The 16,968-nt window shown below is 41.8% G+C and overlaps 1 protein-coding gene across 1 annotated transcript in view; it reads left to right on the top strand.

Moving 5' to 3' along the window:
* ccdc102a (coiled-coil domain containing 102A) overlaps positions 1-16,403 on the top strand; it is a 93,387-nt gene extending 76,984 nt beyond the window's left edge. Inside the window, exons 8-10 of the mRNA XM_074667200.1 lie at positions 4,015-4,185; positions 4,754-4,857; positions 13,918-16,403. Coding sequence (XP_074523301.1) covers positions 4,015-4,185; positions 4,754-4,857; positions 13,918-14,050 — 408 coding nt within the window. The 3' untranslated portion in view covers positions 14,051-16,403. The remainder of the gene's footprint in view (positions 1-4,014; positions 4,186-4,753; positions 4,858-13,917) is intronic.
* Positions 16,404-16,968: the final 565 nt, after the last annotated feature.

The following is a 16,968-nucleotide window of genomic DNA, read 5'->3' as shown; positions in this document are numbered from 1 at the left end:
TGGACGTCATTCTGGTTTTGTTGCTTTTGATGGTTTTGATGGTGCGTCATTTCACTGCAGATGGATTTGTTAAAACATGAAAAGAGACGAGGTCTGGATTTGACAGATTTGAGCAGAGAAACAGCAGAGTGAGTGCTCTCCTGTGTAAAGCATGAAGATGGCAGAGATGGAAACCGTGTTTCAACTTAAAGGTCCCGTTTCCACCAAGCGTTCCAGTACGGATCAGAAGAGCTTGATCTTGGTTGTGTTTCCATAGCTAGCCGTGCCCCTCTTGGTAGACGGAGTGTAAGCCAGATGCCAACAGCCTCGTCGGACTACATGATAGCATGACAGCACAGCAGCATGACGCAGATTACCTTGCCAATAAATCTAACGAAGAAGAAAAACAGACCATGGAATGGTGGAGACGCCATTTTCCAAACAAAAAGAAAGTTCTCTTCATGTCGTCGAGTTGAGATTTAAACATGGCAGGGTTATGTGTTGTACATAATTTCCACCGTCGCACAGGGAGTGATGATTTTTTTATTTAACCAATCAACGGACTGCAGTGTTTCTAGCTTCACCTCTTGGGTTCAGTTCCAAAAAGTGGGATGGTATGGGTCGGTAATTTGAGGACCAGTCCAGGTTTTAGGAAGGAAAGGAAAAGCCACAAAATGTGTGCCACACTGAGACAAACTGAACTGGTGGAAATGGAGCTGAAGGAGCCCAGTGAGTGAGGACTTTCAGCAGGATGCACCCCCCACCCCCAAGCAGCTTTAGACCATCATTACGCCCTGATCTGATGAGGAGGGTATGATGCATATCAAACCCAACTAAGATGTATTCCCTCAAACTTCTCTGTTCTTCAGCAGCTGTTGGCAGGGCTGTTTACCAGGAATCAGGAATACTTTACTAATACTTTATTACTTTATTGATGATGATTTTGTTGTACTTGTTACAATGACAAATAAAGTTCTATTCTATGTATTACCATTGCTCTTTACATAATACAATAAAATAAATAAGCAATAAAGTATCAGTAAGAAACCAGATAACTATTTACACAAGGAGTTAGACGGGGCAAGATGAACTATTCTGAACAGTTATTGCTCTAATTGAAGGTATTGAACAGAATATTGCACTTGAAGTACTGAAATTAAAAAAGATATTGCACTTAGTGGATTGTATTGACAGATATGTAAATTGCCAAGCCTAAACTGGAAAACAACAATAGTAACAACGGTGGACTACCTGGTGCTGCTGAATCTGCTGACTGCCTGTTAACTAGACGTGCATCTATTGCTCCACTTCTACACTAACCCCCTGTTTAGTTTATTAGCAGCTGGCTACTAGTGGGCACATGTGTCTCTACAGTTGTATCGCCAACTACAGGCCTACCATACATACCACAGCATTTTCATTCCCACTGCGTTTTTTTGCATTTTTGGGCAAAATGTTATAAACAGCACCTAGGTCTAACAAGACACAAAAACAAGGCGTGAAGATTCCAACTCTTGAAGTGTTGGTCCTCTGAGCTCATCATAAAACAGACTCCCCTTACTCTATGACTTAGTTTTTACAGAGACAGAAACTGAAAGAAGCAAACCCTCTGGACTGAGTAGCTGCCAAAACATGAATTAAAGCTGTTTACTCCGTTTGTCTGCGTTTGATGGATGAAAAGTCTGTGGAGGTCAGATCGTGTGGTGTTTAACTGTTTTCTGATTGATGTTTGTTTTATGGGTGATTTTAAAAACATGGGGGAATGTAAAATCATGCAGAGCTCCTCATTCTTTAATACTCCACATATTTACATTTTGATTTAAAAATGTCTGATCGTAGTCTCCCGTCTCATACGCAGGCGGCTCTCTTGTAATTTTCTTTGTTCTTATGCTTCACCTTTCCTGACTATAAAACGCCTCCCCTCAAATTACTCCCACCACCAACCCTAATTTGTCTCCTCATCCTTCTCATCCTCGTCTCCGTCTGAAGGCCCCACCCCCTGTTTTTTAATTAGTCCTGTCTGCATTCCTCTAACGCTGCCTTTGTTTGGGCTGACACTGATATTTGAGTGGCATTCAGGCATTTTGCTGTGATCATCAGGATAATATTCACTGAAAACGAGGGGAAGCCATGCACCCCCTCTAAAGAAATGTGCAGTTATTTGGAGAAAAGATAAAGCCCCAGCTCCTCCATCCTGTTACCTTTCTGCATGAAACACTCTCAGTGAGATGAAATCATCAAATACTGGAGCAGCTGAAGGAGTTATCTGCACTGGTGGTTTAAAGAATGAAATGAACAGAGCATTAAGGAGGGTAAAACACACAGCTGTGAGCTAATACAAACATAAAGAGCATTTCCCACTCCTCCATCAGGGCTGGGCTTTTATTGTTCCAGTATCTTTTTTTATTTGTCTCCATCCTACGAGTTGAGAAAGCTTCTTGGAAGCTGCTCCGTCTGGGGGGCCATTAGGTGTGAGACAGCAGAGAGGGAGGCTGAATCTCCACCAAAGCTGGCGAAAGTGCTGTGAGTGACAACCATGCATTATTGATGAAGCCATTAGCTTCAAGTGCAGACTTTCCTTTGCTTATGATACAAACTGATGAGTGCGTTGGTTCAGCAGTTATCAGAAATATCAAGCTGATAAACTGAACAAAGAAATAAGGACACGATCAGACGTCAGCAAGGGTGACCAGGAGCTGACAAGTCACATGTGGGACAAGTGGTGTTTGCATTTAGAGGGACATAAAGAAATACACCTGGTCCTCCTAATGAAATCATGGTACCACAAAGAGGGTTGATGCACTAATAGGTGCTTTTCAACCACAGGAACCTCCCAGGAACTAATGTTGTCCATAAGTCACTGACTAGACTTGTAGAATGATCTTTGGCCCATGGTGGATCTATGTAGTTCTTGGGGAATATTTTACTAGGAACAAAAAGTTCCTAAACTTCTGGTGGAAAGACATGTGATGATAAAAAATAGGGATGTCCCGATCCAACACACTTATTGGTACCAGCCCCTGATATGGCTATTTTTGGAGGATAGGATATTATCAGATTTCGTTACATGATCGGGACCAATCCAGTTTTTATGTATTTTCAGCACTGTCACGCTTTACGGCTGCTGTAAATAAACCACTTTGCAAATATGTCCGCTGTGTGGGACTACTTCTCTTAAGAAAGCAATGATAGTAAAACAGTGTCTTGAAACATTTGTAAAGTGAGCGTTCCTCAAGGAGGTACCAACAGAACGGTACCAATTTTTGGTACTTTTGTGTGTTTATATGGTAAAAATTATCGGTTTGTTTGATTATGGAATGTAATTTTTTTTTTACTTTAACATAGTTATTCTTCATTATATAATCTTGTAATGCTGTGTTCATGTCCAGTATGGAAAATCACCTACTCTTCCACTCCCTCACAGTCACAAGAATGCATTTAGGTACCTAAACATGGTACTTTTTGATTCTGCATGAATCGGTACCCTGTAAGTTTGACAGAATTCAGTTGGTACCTATAAAAGTACTTAATTTGGTACCCATCCCTAGCTAGCAGGCTAACTGGGGTATTGCACATAACCATGCTGTCTCCTGTCTTTGCCTTCTGTGTTATTATTTTTGCTGAATGAACTTTATTGTTGTCTTCAGTGCCCTCTACTGGTTTGGTGGTGTGTTGCAACTACTTTTATGTTTTCTCCACGTCACTGGGCTGGTTTTCATAATTTTTACAGTGCTTTAAGGTGACAACAGTAGGCCACAGGAATCATTAAGGAACCTGGAACTAAATGAAGGCATTTTTTTACTGAGAGTACATGTAACTGAAAGCCAGCTCTTTGGGACCAGGATGGACAAGTTTTTTGTTTTTTCTTTTTTACATAAATAACTGTTTGATAAAAAGTCAGAGAATTTGTCAAGTGATGTTTGGAAAGTCAACATTTGACAGAAATAAAAGTCAGTGAGAATCTTCCCCTGAAAACTGCTGGGGCCATAAGTCACTGGGTGTTTATTCACATCTCTCTGTCTGCTCTGTCCTCAGGAGCTGGCTGACCTTCGCCACATTCACTCTAAACTGAAGAAGCAGCTCCAGGAGAAAACAGCAGAGCTCGCCCACGCCAACAGGAGGGTGGAGAGCCACGAGGCCGAGGTCAAAAAGCTCCGACTGAGGGTGGAGGAGCTGAAGAAAGAGCTGGGTCAGGCTGAAGACGAGGTAGGAGCGTGGTGTGACGTGGAATCTTGTACACCATTGGTTACACACAGAAAAAGTTTCCATCTGTAAATGTTTCACCTTCAAAACAGAGCCAACAAGTTAAAAAGTTAACAGAGAAAAAAAGATTTGATTCAGTTTGATGAAGTCCAGTCTGACGGTCACTCACACATGAAGAAATCCATTCAGCTGTGTCTGTTCACATTGTCATATTTCTGATGATACAGTCACACAAACTTAAATTCACAGGTCCTAATGTGAGCAAGAAGAGTGTGAGTGTGATCTGGCTCACCAAACAACCACTTTGATCACGGCTCACTGGCAGTAAAATCTAACATTTCTCACATTTTACTCCATCGCGAGGAGACTGGTGAGATTTCTTTTTAAACGTAAATAAACCTTTGTGTGTGTGTGTGTGTGTGTGTGTGTGTGTGTGTGTGTGTGTGTGTGTGTGTGTGTTTGTGTGTGTGTGTGCATGCGTGTGTGTTTGTGTGTGTGTGTGTGTGTGTGTGTGTGTGTGTGTGTGTGTGTGTGTGTGTGTGTGTGTGTGTGTGTGTGTGTGTCTTTCCAGTTGGATGAGTCTCACAACCAGACCAGGAAGTTGCAGAGATCCTTGGATGAGCAGGTGGAGCAGACTGAGAACCTGCAGGTGCAATTGGAACACTTGCAGTCAAGGTAGGACACACACACACACTCACACACACACACACACACACACACACACACACACACACACACACACACACACACACACACACTCACACACACACACACACACACACACACACACACACACACACACACACACACACACACACACACACACACACACACAAAATCCTCTAACACCTTAGAGCTCCCTGAGTTCAAATAAAGCAGTGGTGTGATGAACAGAGCTCACTGAGCACAGATTGCTGTTTCACTGAAAGAGGAATCTGAAGCAGGGAAGAAGAGGACTCTTTTTTAACCAGCTAACATTAATGACCTTAGCTGACTTATGTATTCTTTCATTTGAACTGTTTTGATAAGTGGACTTCTTTAAGAGGGCTGTGAGGAATTTGAAGGGGATCTTGAAAAAGTCTCTCTTCTAGATATCTGCCTGATCCTAATCCACACTTTAAAATCAGATTATCATCACCAACATAGGGTATTTCAAAAAGCTAATTTGTAACTTCCTGATGGGGTTTGAGAAGGACCAGACTGATTTATGGTATGTCTAGGTCTCTATGACAACACCATGCCGGCTGACAAAGTTTAGCATAGAGAAGAGAGATCTGTGTTTTTTTCAACTGAAAGCGATTTCTGTGATTAACTTTGATGGTGGACACTGGAGCCTAACTGTCAGACAGAAAAAGGACAGAAGAGCTAAAAATGAGCCAAAAGCCAAAACACAGGCTTTAGGCTAAAAGACAAACTAAAGGCTGAAACACAGGCTCAAGGCTTCAACATGAGCTAAGGGCCAAGACCCAGGGTAGAGGCTAAAACATGAGCCAAAGGCTAATAAACAAGCTGAAGGCTAAAACATGAGCTCAAGCTAAAACACGGCTTTAGGCTAAAACACAAGCTTAGGACTTAAACACAGGCTAAAGGCTAAAACAAAACCTAAAGACTTAAACACAAGCTAAAGGCTATTTGTTTTGTTTAGCTTACAGCATGAGGTGTAAACACTGTAAACACACAGGTTTGGATAATCAGGCCATGCTTCATACAAACATCTTCCAGATGGTTTTAATCCGTGTTTCTCTTCCTATGCAATGTGAAAACAACAATCACAAAACACAACTCACTGAAATGGTCTATTCTCGTCCCATGTTTTATCAACAAATACTAAACAGATAATGAAACAGATACAAGAACTGTATGGGCCTGTTGAACCATGCAGAGGATAGATTTCCATTGAGCTGCTGAATGTTTCCCTTTTCTCCCTTTGCGTCATTCTGACCCATAAAGGTCAGGGGTCATATTTTTCCTTGATGCTTTCCAGTGACCTTTTGACCTCAAATTTTTCTTTGGGTCTGATTGTAAATGGTCTATGGCAGCACATTTTTTGACAGGTATTTATTCTTTTTATTGGATTTTAATGTTCTGAGTGACCTTATCAACTCTCATCAACCACTGTAAGAACGCTACAAACAAACAAATTAACAATATTAACATGTCTTTATGACAGGTATGAACATAGTAAGAGAGATTTTCTGCTCTCAGCTCAGAGCTGTTGCAGTAAAATGTTTGTTTCAGTGAACAGAGAAACACTGTCACTGATCTTAAATTTGTGAAACTAAAGTATTTCAGTCATGAGTGGGGTCAGATTTTATGTCATGAGTGAATCTTGTAAATGAAGCAGGTGATAGCTCCTGCTGTTAAATAAATATAACAACTGCTGAAATACAGAAACTGGTTTAGAGAAGGAACCAGTGGGAAGATGTAGCTGGTCTTTACACGTTTCTCTTAATACGTCTGGTTTGTGAGCGCCCTCAAGGTCACTGATATCTGCTGACACTTGTTTTCAGTGAGCTAACTCTGCTATGCTACTTTCTGTTACTCTGATGACTCAAAAACGCACCTTGAACAGAATCATCGACCAGAATGCTTTGTATCCTGATGCCACATGGTGACTTTTACCATGAGGGTGATTATAACAGACACTGGACAGCAAACAGTGGATAGAAGGAGACACTTTCATTGTTGATGTTATGATACTATCAAACAACAAACCAAGAAACAGGGAAGCAGTGATCGAATTTTTAAAGTCCCACTATCAATACCAACACTTGTGCTTTGGTATTGACCATACGGATCCAATCTGATCCAGGTATTGATAGAGGATTCTCTGCTCCTTCATCTGAGGACAAGACTGAGTTGAGTCCCAGGCTGTTCTTTGTAAATGAAATAAGAATGTATGAAAGCTGACTGTATCATCATGATTTAATGGGAAGATAAATGTGTAAGTCATGGATTAAACTTGCTCCTATTTTGAGTTATCGTCAGAGTTGTTGGTGAAACAAGCATGAAATATCTCCAAACTGCTGAGCTGCTGTACTCCTCTTTCTTCATGACACTTTAGCTCTGCCATGTGATGTTTGTGAACACAGAAGAGCATATATCTGAGTTGAATAGATCTGTCCCATAGATTGGGCCATTGCTACCGCTAACTTTCTGAGGCAGTACTGAACTGATACCTGATACCAGGATCAGATTGGTGAATCCCAACCAAAGAATTTGTTCAAACTGTTAAAATAACAGAAATATGAAACAATCCACTCTGAGAAACCAAAAAGAGAGAAACCTTGAGCAGGAGCTGAATAATGGAGAAGAACCATCGACCCCAGCTGAGCTGGCAAAGAGCTACAAGAGGAAAAACGATCACACCGACTGACCAGCTGCATGAAACCACAGCAATTTTACTGCTGCATTTCTTGATAATAACACATCTTTAATTATTAAATGTACTTTTTCTGTCTTTATTTTGATTGAGAAAATGTAAATTGATAATCAAGAAGCCTAATTAGCATCTTCAAATTTCACTGAATATCTTTCAGAGCTTCTGCTAAACAGTTTCTGTCCTTTAGCAGAGTGCTGACACCCACAGTCCCTAACATACCACAGAAACCGTAAAGGCACTTACTCCAAACACACCCTCTTCAGGATGGCTATTGTGTGAACGCGTGTGTGTGTGTTTTTGTGTGTGTGTTTTTGTGTGTGTGTGTGTGTGTGTGTGTGTGTGTGTGTGTGTGTGTGTGTGTGTGTGTGTGTGTGTGTGTGTGTGTGTGTGTGTGTGTGTGTGTAGCTGCTGAGTTGTCGCTGCCTCACACAGCTGCTGGGCTCACTGGGAGCCTCAGCACTCACTTCTCTCACTATGTTGAGATTAACTTGTTTGTGTGTGTGTGTGTGTGTGTGTGTGTGTGTGTGTGTGTGTGTGTGTGTGTGTGTGTGTGTGTGTGTGTGTGGGTGTGTGTGTGTGCATGCGTGTGTTTGTGCTGCTCATCTTTCATTGTCGCTCTCACACTCTATCAGCTCTGCACAGTCCTCGCCTCCTTGCTCTCTGCATCTCCTTTTTTTCCTGCAGCCAATCATAGAGCTCCCAGTCGCAGGTTACCGTAGTAACAGGGAGCTTTCTTGTTGCTGTGCTCCGTAGAGGAGTGACAGGCATGTCGGCATGGTAACCACTTCGGACTGACACTGTCCTGTGTGTTCTTTGTGGGGTGTAGATTCAGTTTTCTTCATTCTCAGTTTTTGTCATTCAGTTTGCTTGATGTAGGTTTTCGTGTTGTTGGTGGATGAATATCTGTGTTCACCATCAGCTGCTGTCTTTGGTGGGGAGACTGGAAGGTAGCACAGAGAGATGAAGGGCTGGTGGAGGGCAGATGGTAAAAACTCCGGGGGAGCATGGAACAAGCCCCCCCATAATCAAAATCTGCAGAAAAGGTTCCGCATGGCCCCCTCCAGGTCTCCTCCTGTCTCCTAGCTCCTCGCCTGCTGCAGCAGCCCCGTGACGCTCCTCACACATGTTAAATAAACCTGTGTGTGTGGTGGTGTTTTGTTTTCTCTTTGTTTTGATGGTTTTGCAGAGCTCACCATGAAGTGACCTGGATTGGGAATAATCTGATGAGCCTGTGCACTTGTTTTGTGTTTTACCACCGACCACTGCTGGTTTATGATCTGATGTACTGTTAACTTGTTGCTCTGTCACGCTCTCTCTCTCTGAAACTTTTTTTGCTGCTGTCTTGGCAAGGATTCATTTGAAAAAGAGATTTTTGCATCTCAATAGGGATATTCCCAGTAAAGTAATATTAACCCCTTAACACCTGAGCCTCAAAACACCTGCTTGGACCTTTTTGCTTATTTTGAGTATAAAACAATCAAAAAAATGTTTTGTGAGGGAATGCTTCTGCTTATATCTGGAATCATGTCCAATTTTAGCAGCCGACTGGTAATGTTAAATGAGAGTGCAGCAGTTTACGGTGAAAACAAAGATAAAAACAGAATTGGATTTTAGAGGTTTAAAAGTAAGTATCCTATTTTGTTTGAATAAATAAATCCCCACAGCCTTTCCTTCTCCGAGTGCTAGAGCCACTTGAAGATCCCTGCTCCACCTCATGGGAGAAACTGAAAGTGAAACTAAAGAAAAACAACGTCCAGCTAGCTACACACACTGGGCCGTACAAATACAACTTGGTGTTTATATATATATATATATATATATATATATATATATATATATATATATATATATATATATATATATATATATGTATATATATATATATATATATATATATATATATATATATATATATATATATATATATATATATATATATATATATATATATATATATATACATACATACATATAAAATAAATTAAGATAAAATACAGCACACAATAGAGGGATTATCAGTCCACATCATCATAAAGACACACACACACATTTTGCTTGCAGAAGCAGAGTTAGGTTCCATTCATCCAGACAAGTTATCGTTCTTTATACGCTAAACTCAAGCTTGAAGCAGCACCAAAGTGTACAGTTATTCTGTGGTCAGCTGTCAGAAACAATACCATACAACAGAGACAACGTCCATCAAGTTCTAACTGTTACAGAGCAACCAGTGTTTTGGAGTTAAGGCAAGGCAAGGCAAGTTTATTTGTAGAGCACAATTCATACACAAGGCAATTCAAAGTGCTTTACAGCTAACATAAAATAAAATCACAATAGGCAAAATAAAATCATTGCATAAAATCACACCATAAAACATTAAAAATGATTAATTAAATTAGAAGAGGAGAGTGCAGATAAAATCCTTTCAGTTGTTGTATGCTATGCTGAACAGAACTGTTTTCAGCCGGGCTTTGAACATTGTCAGAGTTGATAGCGATAATGCTAACTGGCGACTCTCTGAACACATCGTTGGTTGTGGCTAAGAGCCACCAGTTAACATGGTTACACTTTACACTGAAACACCTGCAGCACCTGCAGCTGTTATTAAATTTGCTGTCTTTAACCAATGTCAGATAACCAGGTTGGATCACTAATAAGCAACTGCTGATATTCTTTTTTTACTTTGTGAATTCAATGAAAAAGTTGGTTTGGGCCGAGGTTCTGACCAAACATGGGCTCTAAATAGACAGTAAATAAGAAAAGGATATAAATTATGATTAACAGAAACAGATTTTAGGATTCAAATAAAATTGCGGTCTGTTATCAAACTATTAACCAGTCTTATTAGTTACCCTGAAATACACAACCATCAATATTCTGATAGATCTGATGCAGTTCTCTGTCCCAATGTAGTTTTCTGGCTCCTTTCTTACACCCCCCCCCCCCAGGGCTTCTGCAGTCAAAATGCGTGCACATCCACCGTTGCAGATAAACCAGTCATCCCTCTATACAAGCCTCAGATCATGCTCACACAGTGCAAAGAAGACAATACAAGCATCAATCAACACATTTAATTACACATATCAAGTAAAAGCTAGATACAGAGAGCTTCATTCATCCCCAAATTTAACCCATCAAAACATAAACCAAATATTGGCTGAAAGAGCAACGTCTCAGCTTTCATGAATCATTGCCATTTTTGAGATTTTGCTATTTAGGAACAATAGTCATCTAAAGTGCGCTAGTGTGAGTGTGTTGGCGCTGACACATCTGGTGTTAAAGGGTTAAATTATATAACATCAACATTTTCAAAAACTTAAATCTTCAAGTACTTTAAAAACATCCAAAAACTATTTTCATAAAACATGAGTGCTGTTGGGGATAAATGAGGGTAACTTCACTGCACTGTGTTTATCAAGCAGCTGCTGGAGCTCAGGTTTGGGGCTCTTGATTGTCTGCATCAAGGACTCAGGGCAGCATCATAAAAGTCACCGATCCTGTGGACGTTGAGCATCTCTGCTCCTCTCCTCTTGTGACTGTCTCACTTGTCGTTTCTTCCTACAGATCGATTGTAGCTCTGTCTTGTGTTTTTAGGCTTAAATGAGAAGCTTTTAGTGGCTAACCTGCTGTTGTGGTCCGTGTTTGCATGATTGATCAAACAGCTGATCAGTTGCTGGTCTTACTGCAGGCTTAGAACTGTCAGCTGAAGTCACAGATGACAGAGAGAATAAGGTAGAGGAAGAGAGGAGGGGGATAACGGGGCTAAAGTAAGGGTGATGGTGATGGTGATAGTGATGGGTGATTGTGATCAGTGTTAACTTTCTTCTTTTTTTTTTTTTGTGATGTGGTAAAAAAGGGGGGGAGGCAGTGAAGGTTAGTTACCCAGTCATGTTCATCCAGACTGAAGGTGTTCAGAAAATCCCTGATGGTTGTTTCAAAACTAACTAATAAAAAAATGTGACTTGAAATGTTGACCCCGGGCAGCAACCTATGTCTGAAACATGAAGACCCTATTTATTACCTCACCCTAAGTTGAATAAAGTTAGATGAAGCCAAGCTGTATCATTAAGGCATCCACCAATGATATGCTTTAAAACTCTGTATCAGAAACAGATGGGTGATGTCACTGAGTTTACATCCATGTTTTATACAGTCAATGGTTAACCCCTGGCTTCTTCTTCAGGACCAACAGATCATTTTCTCAGTCTCTAACTAACATCTAGAGCTTAGTTTGAGTTAAAGTGAATGCAGCCACTAGAATGGACTGACCAGTGTCTAAACCATGATAATGAATGACATCCACACACCCATCCTCTCCAGTGTCCTTATGTCTAAACAAACACCATCAAAGTGCTCTCTGGACTGGCCTTGGTGTATGGAGCGTTATAAAGAGTCCTGTCAGTCAAAAATGTGAAAAGAAGATGCTTCATTGCTGCTCTTCACTGGACGATAAAGCATCCTCCTGATGCCCTTCACCACAAAATGTTGCATAAATATTCACCTGAATTCAGAAAAATAAATGTCAGATGCTCAAAATGTCCCAGAGGAGGGTCCTTGGACTGTTCTCCTGCTACTTCTGTCCCAATACGATAAGGTTTTAGTGAGACTTTCAATGGCTGTTGCCTCCAGACCTGCCTGCATTTTTTACCAGCTCTTATTTTTGACAGCCTTGAACCTGGCCTTTTGTGCAACTACCTCACGACTACAAAATACAGAGAGAGACAGAGAGGTGAAGAGTTACAGAACAGTCTGCAAACCCTATGAGAGGCAGATCTTTGTTGCTCTGCAGAATTTTTTCTTTCCTGATTAAAAACAAAAAAATCTCTTTAAAGACTTCACCTGAGCTAGAGTCACCTGGCATATCCAGAAAAAAAAAACTTTTTTTTAACAGATAACTGTTAAAAATTAAGCCTGAGCTGCCTGTACTGAGGAAAAAAAATTAACCAATGGGGTGAGGCAAGGAAAGGCAACTTTATTTATGCAGCAAATTTCATACACAAGGCAAATCAAAGTTCTGTTACATAAAAAAACAAATCAGACAATTCAACAGTTGAAGCATTACAGTGTCAAAAAGGTTTAGAATGAAAAATAAATAAAATATATTTAAAAATGTTTTGAATTTAGACTCTATCTTTGATAACAGTTGCACTTTCAAGACATCTTTGAACACAAATAGCATTCAATACCCAAACAAATAGCCAAAACACAGTAAACGTAAGTGAAATGTGTTAAATCATACGCATGGAAACATTGATGAAAATAATCCTTTTGGAAGTTTCCTCCAATCCACTCCTGGTTTTCAATTCCACACCAACTCAAAACAGTTCCTTCAATAAATGCATCAGTCTCAGTCCAGCTTGGTTCAGTGTCCATCACAAAACAGCCAGAAAGACAGAAAGAAAACACTGCTTTTGGGTCTGAGTCCAGACAGTTTGCTTTAGTTTCTGTTTCTGTATTTCCAGAAACAAGATGTGTCCATTTTTTCATCCCACAGGCACATTTTCTAGTAGTTGTTACGAGCCATCCAGGAACTAACTTTGGCTTCTTATATCATAAGGGCGCAGTCAAACTGTCCGTCTGTACCAAGCTATATTCAAGCAGGATTGGCTCCCCGCTGGCCAGTACAACCCAGACTCTATGAACCAGACTTTAGCACAAGTTTTCTCTTTTACACCACCACAGTGATTTTCAAGTAACTGTTCTGCCCCATAGACTGTATAAAATATGGAGGCAGTCTCTGCTACGTCACCCGTCTGTTCCTGATAGCTGTTTGTTGGTGGGACCAAATTGGAAATGCTGACTCAGGAGAAGTCACATGAGCTGAGCTAAACCCCTGATTTGACAAACTTGTGATCTTAATATCTGCTAAATCTGTGCAGTTTGTGCCGATAGTGAAATGAGTGATTCAGACCCAAGCTGTATTTTAATGCGAAAAAGTCTGGGGAGGGGTTCAGTTATGTGTCATGCATGTCATGGATGATACGTCATGTCCTTGTTGCGTATGTGTGCTTCAGCTCGTGCATGAAGTGTCCCACACCAAAGCACAACTCTCCAATGTGTGCTGAGCCCAAAGAGGTGGTCACACTGTCCAAAGGAACTGGGTTTTAGAGTTGAAGCGTGCTTTACCATGGCTCTAAAAATTAGGCCAATGTGACCCCCTGGTCTTAGTTTTATATTTCTGTAGAGTAATCACAACTTTCTGTGAGCTGGTCTCTCCTTTGACCTGGACACTCAGGACCAAAGCTCTGAGACTTGACAGCGTGACTCCATCTACAACAAAACCTAAAACTGCAGAGATAACTCACATCACTGTGATTTTTTTCTTATTGTTGTCTCTCTGTGTCTGTTTCTCTCAGACTGCGACGCCAGCAGCAGAGTCCTGGTCTGTTTGGGAAGATCCGATCATCCCGGTTTGGTCCTGAAAACCCAGATGGTCCTGCCAGTGACATGGATGAGGAGGAGGAGGAACTACAGCTGCAGATTCCATGACACACACACACACACACACACACACACACACACACACACACACACACACACATACACACACACACACACACACACACACACACACACACACACACACACACACACACACACACACATACACACATACACACACAGTGACAGGAGTCGAAAGTCATTTTACCTGACGTCAGATCAAAGGTCAAACCACTTTAAGTTTCACTCTTTGTTTGGAAGAAAACTGTCCTCATTGATGATCCAAGATCAAACTGTCATCATGAAATGATGTGCTTTTAGGATCATTTGTAGTTTAAACACAGAGATTTGTTTTCCCAGCTCTGATCCAACAAGCACACACCACATCCTCTGAGCAAATCCTTACAAACACCAGGACTGAGAAGTGCTCGGGTCTTCCTCCAAACCGGCACAGGAGCCGGGCAGGATGGTGACTCTGACAGGATGTCTGGACAGTGTCACGCTAACAAAGATCCTTCTTGACCTTCCAACAGATTCCTACAGCGAGGCTTCGTCCTTTCACTGTACTCACCTGTTCTTACCTCATATCACTCCCAGCATCACAGCTGTCCTGTCTGACCTGTGCTGCTGTACCCCCACAAGCCTCCACCCGACTCCTCCACCCCCAGTGTTCACACTGGGCACAGAGCTGTGTGTGTGTGGGGGGGTGTTCTGTCAAAGTACATTTGGACTCATTATAAATTCATCATTTCAACATGTTACTGAGAGGATCTGACACAACTCAACCAGGAAAGTGTTTTCACCTGAGAGGACTGACAGAGGCAGAAAGATCACCATACCACCAGTGTTATACCAATCATTTCCAGCTCCAGAGGTTTTTTTCAACCACAGGAACTAGGGTCTACAATTAGTTCTGAGGTGTTGAATAAGCCCTGAAATGGCCCTGCCTGTGGGGAACTACTCTCCTGATTTCCAGGAGCTATAGGGGGGGGGGCCTGCTAGCAGAACGTTTCTGGTGGAGCAGCAGTTTTTATTCCTCCTCCCTCCGTCTGCATTAAGCTGGCCACCAGTGTCTCTTATATACACTTACTTATATACACGTGTCATAATCCCCTCATCAGATCAGGATTTAATGATGATCTAAAGTTGTTTGGGAAGGATGCATCCTGCTCAGCTGTCAATCAGCAGGCTTGAATTTTGATCCAAAACACCGCCTAGTCTCCTTTGTCTTCGTGCTTTACAAAGCAGTTCAGTGTTGCGCCCAAAGTCGAAGCTGTTTGGGGTTTTTAGAAACAGTATTGACCAAGTGTCATTAGATCCCTCTGCAGTGAAATAAAGCACCATCAAAATGCTAACAGGCTAAATGAGGTGCTGCACATAAGGATGCTAGCTTGCCTGTCTCCTTCTAAAGTGTCATCTATGCTAAACGGTCTTCATAATCGTCTTACTGCCCTCTGCTGGTCTGGTGTCGTGATGCAACTACTTTTATTTTGTTCTCCATACATCTCTGCCTGATTTGCATAATCTGCTCCGGTCTTCAGCCCATGGTGGAAACGCAGTCAGACAGTTGGCCACAGGAAATGTGCAGTTCCTGGGAATGATTTACCAGAAGGTTCCTGTACCTACCTGGTTGAGGAACACCTTGTTGTTGGCTTCATTCCTCCCTGGCCTATTCCCAGCTACTCTTCCCTTCTCTTTCCTCCTGCCTTCCCTGACTCTGTACAGCTGTCAGTGCTCATTACAGAGAAAAAAAACCCAAACTTAATCCTTAAAATTAAATAAAAATGTACACATTGCCACCTCTGTCACTGAACACTGACGGGAGCACAGGGGGTGACAGAGACCGTGTGAAGCAGCTGCAGCGATGACTGTCAGTGAAGAGCTGAGCAGTCTTAGAACTGAGCGAGGGAAGATACAACCTCCTCACAACAGCTCTTCAGCTGACAGCACTGTCACCAACCAGCTCGAGAGGCGCTCAGCGGTGGGCTGAGATTTTATGACTCTATGTACAGAAACTCAGTGTAATCAAGTCACAGACGGTGGAAGGAGACGTGAAACTGTGAGCGGTATCACAGCTGATGTAGCTTTAGTGTAGTGTTGGGTTGAAGAGAGGAAACACCAGGATTATGAGTTGTTAAAATAATCTAAATAAATCACTTTTAATGACAGTTGGAGACGTTCCCTCTGTTCCTGATGGATGAGGAACCTTCTGCTGTGGGAGCCACTCTCATCCCAGACCACTCTGCTCTAAACCTGAGGAAAAAACCTGCTTCACGTTGCTCTGGACCACATGTGGATTTTGCTGCACCTCACTGTAATTAATAAATGCAGCACAAGCAGCAGGAGAAGCTTAAAGGATAAGTTTGGTTTATACAGCTTTTACATTGTTTATAGAATGAAGTAGAACAAAATACTCACCCAGAAGGCTTTCCTGATCCAAGCAGTGCTTCAGGAGATATTTAGATCCAAAATCGTGCAGCGGACATCCGTATAATGGGATCCATCGGGGCATAGACAGCACCGCTCCTAAACTGCATTAATCGTCCAAAAACTCATGTTTTTCACCAATATTCCATCATAGTCCGCTCTGGGTTAGTCCTCTGCTGCAGTCTGTGTCACTCCAGACATTGTTGTGTGGCTGTACTGACCTCTGAACTGACGAAGACTTGGTTTACATTTGCCCCTCCGCTCATGCGCAGTACTGTCTGGAGAGCTGACTCCACTTCCTCCTTTCTTTGAGGGGCAAAGGTAAACAAAGTCTTAGTCAGTTCAGAGGTCATTACAGCCACACAGCGCTGTCTGGAGTGGCACAGACTGCAGCAGAGGACTAACCCGGAGCGGACCATGATGGAATATTGGTATACAGTTTTAGGAGTGGCGCTGTCTATGCCCCGATGGATCCCATTATACAGACGTCCGCTGCACGATTTTGGATCTAAATATCTCCTGAAGCACTGCTTGGATCA

This window comes from Halichoeres trimaculatus, unplaced genomic scaffold (genome assembly GCF_033239565.1).
Source record: "Halichoeres trimaculatus isolate MK-OKI-2021-1 unplaced genomic scaffold, fHalTri1.1 fHalTri1_scaffold_3, whole genome shotgun sequence".
Taxonomy (NCBI): domain Eukaryota; kingdom Metazoa; phylum Chordata; class Actinopteri; order Labriformes; family Labridae; genus Halichoeres; species Halichoeres trimaculatus.
The sequence above is the reverse complement of the archived record's forward strand: the minus strand, read 5'-3'. Positions and strand labels throughout refer to the sequence as shown.